Source organism: Candoia aspera, chromosome 2 (assembly GCF_035149785.1).
Source record: "Candoia aspera isolate rCanAsp1 chromosome 2, rCanAsp1.hap2, whole genome shotgun sequence".
In the NCBI taxonomy this organism is placed as follows: domain Eukaryota; kingdom Metazoa; phylum Chordata; class Lepidosauria; order Squamata; family Boidae; genus Candoia; species Candoia aspera.
In genome coordinates, this window is record NC_086154.1 from 148,548,243 (window position 1) to 148,554,242 (window position 6,000).

The 6,000-nt window shown below is 46.2% G+C and overlaps 1 protein-coding gene across 1 annotated transcript in view; it reads right to left on the reverse strand.

Moving 5' to 3' along the window:
- FGD1 (FYVE, RhoGEF and PH domain containing 1) overlaps nt 1–5,554 on the reverse strand; it is a 57,971-nt gene extending 52,417 nt beyond the window's left edge. Inside the window, exon 1 of the mRNA XM_063294160.1 lies at nt 5,401–5,554. Within this exon, the coding sequence (XP_063150230.1) occupies nt 5,401–5,530 (130 nt within the window). The 5' untranslated portion in view covers nt 5,531–5,554. The remainder of the gene's footprint in view (nt 1–5,400) is intronic.
- Nucleotides 5,555–6,000: the final 446 nt, after the last annotated feature.

The window sequence follows — 6,000 nt, forward strand, 5'->3', positions numbered from 1 at the left end:
CTTTGCCTGACCGTCCCACCAACATCTGTAGCCCCAGGCCTATTGGAAGTTTCTGCGCACACAAGCTAGCTACCCACCATTTTAATTATCCATGATACCCTACCATAGCATTTGTTAGGACATTGTGAAATATTAAGCGGTGGCTCAAGGAAGCTTGGTCTTCGAAGAACTGTACATTTCTGGAAGTCCTGTCCTGAAATAGACCAAGGGTCTTCCAAGTGAGGTTAGCAGCCATTGATAAGAACTCTCCATGCAACCATCTGAGACAGTAGCCACTTCTGAACCTCCAGTTAATTGCTAGTTGCACAACTTAAATATCCATCCATGAACAGTATTTCTTCTGCCAATCCCTAATCTTCTGACATTATACAATTTGAAAGGGGAAAACTCAGGCAAAGTTACTCCCCCAAATTCTTGCAACCACATTAAGAGCTGGGATAACGGTCTCAGCACAGCTGCAGTGCCAATGGAATGTCACAATGACGCATCCTGGGCATCAGGATTGGTACATTACAGCTGGAGTTATTTTACTTGCTGACCCAGCAAGTCTTGGGATTCTGTTGTTAACAAACAAGGTGTAACCCTCAACAATCTTCCCCTCTCAGCCTAGAAAACCTCTTTCTCAAGTCTCAGAATGAATTTTTCCCCTCCCCATGCTGAACCTGGCAGCTGCCGCTGACACAGTGAACTACAGCCCTAGAGTTCCCCAGCCTGGCCTCTTTCTAAAAATAGCACTTCTCACCCAGATGAATGGAAAAAATAGTGGGGCCAGCCAGATCAGACAGTAGGCATGGAAAGACAGCAGCAGTTCCCAGAGGTACCCTCAGTTTTCTTCTCAAGGGTCCCTTAATACCCCTAGGCACCCATCTGGACGACCTCAAGGTGCTTTGGCCTCTAAGGTGGAAAAACACCCCCTCTCACTAATCTAACAGGAATTCTAAGTCCAACAGGAATTCTCCTGCACCTTCTCCACTGAAAATAATAGAAGTTCCCATTAATTTCAAGACTTGTGCAAGAGAACTTCCTAAATGGATATGGTCCACAGGTAAGGCCTGTCTGCTTCCTATTCCACCATCACAGTGGTGCCCCAAACTATCTGGGCATCCCTCCAATCAGCCTTACAGCCTGGATTTACATATCATACTAGACCATGATTTGCCTAATCACAGTTTGCTCACAATACTAGAAGTAGCTCGTTTCTCATAGCACATGAAGCCAACATCAAACAAACCACATTAGGAGTACTACTCCCAGATCCTGGAATGCAGGAGTTTTGGTTCAGGCTACACAATAGGCCATAATGCTGGATTAAAGAGCCAGTTGGATTCTCAGTGCCTCAAAAAAAAACCTAGGAACTATTTGATCAATACTTCCCCTAATGTGACTGCAAGATTTAATATAGATTTATAATTGGCCAAGCTCTTGGTTAATCTCTGGGGCCAAATGCTACTGGGTGTTTAGTGAGGTATATTAACATAATACAGTATGAGAAAGACTATGGCCTGATTCATACAAACACTAAGCCACTGCTTGTTTAAAGATGAATAAACCAGAATTGGCTAGGTTCACATAACACATTAAGCTAAAATTTGTTTTGTTTGGTTTGGGCCTAGCATATTATGTGAACCCAACTAAGGTTCATATTACATGAACTCCAACTAAGAATAAAGATGATAGCACTGCAACACAATCCTACTTATGTCTCTTCACAAGTAAGCCCTCTTTAACCCATTCTCTTCACAAGTGTCTACAAGATTTCGTCCTCAAAGTTATTCAATTAAAATTTGATCCCACATTTCTTGATGCACCTCAGTTCACTCATGTGAGGCATCAGCTGAACTGCTGAAATACATATATTTAAGTTTGATGAAGGGAACACTCCAGAGTTTTAAATCTATGTATCTTTAAATGAACTATGGGACTATTTTTAGGGGTCCAATCTGGTTTTCTTTTCCCATCAATTTTTGTTTTAATCTGCTTGAAGATCAGAGAAAGCATTAGAGGTGAAAAACAAGGTATGCACCTGAGTCTTTCTTTTTTTACTCAGGAAACTCTTTGGATACTTCCCTGCCTCTGAGCCAACCAGTTTCAAGTTCCTCAGACCATGTGCAGCATCTCTCAGTAGGAGCTAGAAGGCCTGCGCTTTTTGGTCTCATCCTAAGCCAGGCTCTGGCCCCCAGATAGTCCCCCTGTGGCTTTGCCCGGAGCCAGGATGTGGCTTTGTTTTTATGTCAACCCAGCAGTTCCTCAAAGCTTTGTAAGGAAGGAGGATAAGGGAGGAGATCAGAAATGCAGCTACTGATACTAGAGTGGGGAAGGAGTCAAGGGACAAAGACGGTTAGCACCTGGTCAAACAGCACTCCAGTTGCTCTTGCAGGAATGCAAAGAAGCTATAAACAATCATTACGAATACATCTGGCCCTTCCCCATTGTAAATCGTTTTCCTACAACTTCATTTGCCGACTCTGTACAGCAAATGAGGAACCAGTCCTGAGACTCTCCTCTGATCACAACATTCCTGATTTTTTGCAGAGCTGAGGAATCAGCTCCTACCCCCTCCCAAAGTGCTCTCCTACAGCACCCATCACTCCAACCAATGCAGCCACCGGGTCTGGGAGGGCAAATACTTCTGGAGGCTGCCAGGTTGGGAGAATCTGTACTACCTCCTAAAGAAGCCAGGATTTCCAACACACTTCCTGACAAGCAAGACATTCTGCTTCCAAGCCATGCCAGTCAGCCACCCCCTTCTAGAAGCAACAAACCAAGACTTCCTTTGTGGCTGAAAACCTGAATTGCAGAAAGGAAGCAGAATCACATACAGGCACAACCTTTAAGAAATAGCTGGCTCCTGTGCAAGATCTCTTTAACCATTCCAGCATTTAGCCTTCCTGAAACAGTGCAGAATGCCTAGAGCCAATAGTCTGGGGGGCAGGGGGGGAGAAGCACATCAGAAGTTCCCCTACTCTCCCCAGATGTAAGAAGGGCCCTTCTCTTTGCATCTCTGGGTAGAACTCATGTCGCTGTGCTGACACCCAGCAATTCTGGCCTGGCTCACTGAGGGCAACTGATGCCACAATCTTATTTATGGCAGCCTTATGTCTTCAGCCCACTGGCTGCTGAAGGGAAAAGGTCTACAATTTCAAAGCCCAGAGTATGGAGGGCTATGATTCCTGGGTTCTTTCCCCAACCCAAAGATGAGAGGAGAGCCTAGTGGCCAAACCATGATCTGGAAGGAAGAAAAATAGGAGAGCCTAGTGGCTAAACCAAGATCTGGAAGGAAGAAAAATAAACAAAGGTGAGAGTACACTAGGCACTGTTATTGCAGTGGGTCACTAGAGACTGTGACCTTTCTAACATTGGAAGGAATGAACTAGGGCCTTAACCCAAGCTGAGTTGGCTTTATAGAGGAAAAGCTTCTGTTGGGTTTGTATGGTTTCTCTACCCAGTGGCAGCACCCATCCCATGCATTTGCAGTCTTGCCAGGTGTTGGCTGGGGTGGTGGGGGGGGTGGGGGTGGGAGAAGAAAGACACAAAGCTTACTCTGATCTGAATCAACAAAGGAAAAGGGCGGAGATGGGAAAGGTTTGCCCCATCTCAGGGAAAACCAGGGCCAGAAAGGATCCACAGTATATCCCATTCCTTCTCCCCCACTTATGGCTGAGCTCTGAAGCCAGTTCTGCAGGCCTCCATTCAGTTCTATCCAGGAGGAAGTGCCATCACTGTTAAGGACCAATGCCTGAAGCCAAGCAACAGACAGGCATCTTAATCAAGGATCCTTTTAAAGAAAGACTGGTGTAGGTTCCCCATCCCAATTATTACGAAGGAGGGGAGAGAGAGAGACAAGATATCCTATGCTCAGATCATGTTTTTCAGCCACTGAGGAGGAAAAGCACTTGGGATGGTGCCTGTATGTGTGTTTCACAGCTCTTCCTAGGCCATAGAATGCTTCTAAGAATATCAAACTTGCAAGGGTGACTCAAAGGTGTCAGTATCTCCTGTGAGATCTTCGCAGCAGTGGAGGTGTGGGGAGAGAAGAGACACCAACCTGCACATTAGAACTTTGACTGGGAGCAGTTTGGTGTCTGACCCAGAAGAAATAGTATAAAAATCCCAGGTTAAGCAAAATATTGTATCATATATGACATATGACTAATTCCTTCTGTACTGGTCTTGTTAAACACTTTGTTTTTCTGCATCTGTTTGCATGAATGCTAATCCATGGTTTACTCAATTAACCCAGGTTTCTGGATTCATATGCAAACTAAACCACAGATTAGCCAAACAGCTGTCTTGGCACAATACGCTTCACTAAACTGGCTTTTTACAGTTCAGCATGTCATGTGAACACAGCCTGAAAAAGAAGTGGCAAGGACTTCCACTAAGGCAGCTTAAGTAGGCCAAATCTATATATTCCAGATACAGAAACTGTGGCAACAAGTTGTCTCCTAGATCATTCAACAGCACCAAGTTGAATTGCCAGGCTATGGAAGTGATAGCAAAGTGTCTGTGCAAGGGTGGAAGGCAGGAGATAAATGGAAAATTGCACTTGAAAGCAAAGCAACTCTGTGTTTTCCTCAGCAGTGTTTAAAAAAATGCTGGGATTAAATTAAAAAGTGCTGCAGCTAATATTCGTGGAAACATCTCTCTTCTGAACCTCCTCCATTTCAATTCAACTGCCATGTCTCTTTGTTCGAAAGCTGCCTGCAGTTTTAAGGATTTGAAAAGCAAAATGGCAGGATTGCAAAAAAAAAAAAGGGGGGGTGCTTTCAGAATGAAAGGCCAAGCCAAGTACCCTGAGAAGAGGTGGAAAACAGGACGCAGGGGAAAGGAGAGCTGCGCTCCTACTGTAAGCACTTTGGGGCAGGAGACTAAACCGGAACGTCTCATTTTTTCATCCTACAATCTACAACGCTGGAATTATTTTAAGCACACCACTGCTTCTGCTCCCTCCCCGGCAGAAGAAAAGAAAGCTTCCTCCCTCCCCCACCATTTTTTAAAAAATCTACTTTAACTCGAAGCTGCTACAAATTATGACAATGAAATTCCACAGCGCTTTTATCTTGAGCTTTTGCGTTACGGGCGCACAAATATCTTCACCAGATTCCACGTACAGTACTTCTCTTTCCAAAGAAAACTGTCTTTTTCAATCTATTGCTCTAACAGAGGTTCCCGCTCCCCCAACCGCAGCAGAAGAAAAACCCGGGATCCTTCTGGGATTTGGCGCTCCCTCCTTTAACCATTAGGCATTAGTTCCCTTTGCTAGAGAGGAATATCCAAGCATTACTGTATTCTACTACGTCCCTTCACTCGGCGCTAAGGAGCAACTGCTTCTTCATCTGTTACCCAAAGAACATAAGCCCTCGCCCCCAGAAACACCCTTCCCAGTCCTCTCGCGCTTACCAGCTCGGATTTGGGGCGAAGTAGTCGCTCCCCCTTCGATGTGGTAGGAGAACCTCATGGCTTTGAACTGCTGGGAATATGATCCACTGGGTTCCGGACTGGGCATCCCCATCACGCTGGCTCTCTGCATGTCTGCACTGCCACCCCTCCCTACTTCAGTCCCCTCCAAAATCCCCCCGCGATCGCCCCCCAAACGCCGGCCTGCTTGAAGTCTCCATCAAATTGCCCCGACCTCCTTCGGAAAGGGAGTGGATTCGACCAGCTAGAACGCCGCTTGAGCCGGGAAGGGGAAGCGATCGAGGGCGGGGGAACACGCGGAAGGGAGACAAGGAACCCAGTGGATTGATTTCGTTGCTTTCTGAGACAGATCTTTGCAACAAGTCGGCACAGCTCTTGCAGGAAGCGTCGCCCTGGCGAGGCAGGAATGTATCAGAAAGCCTGAAGCTTATCCATGTTGGAGCGTCTGCTAAGTCCTCCACACTCCCACTCCCCTCGCTTCCTCCTCCTCCTCCTCCCGCTCTCTCCACACCACACCGACTCCTCGCTGAGTGGGTTGGCTTTTTCGTACTGCAGCGCCAGGCGTTGAGAGCAGGCTGCTTG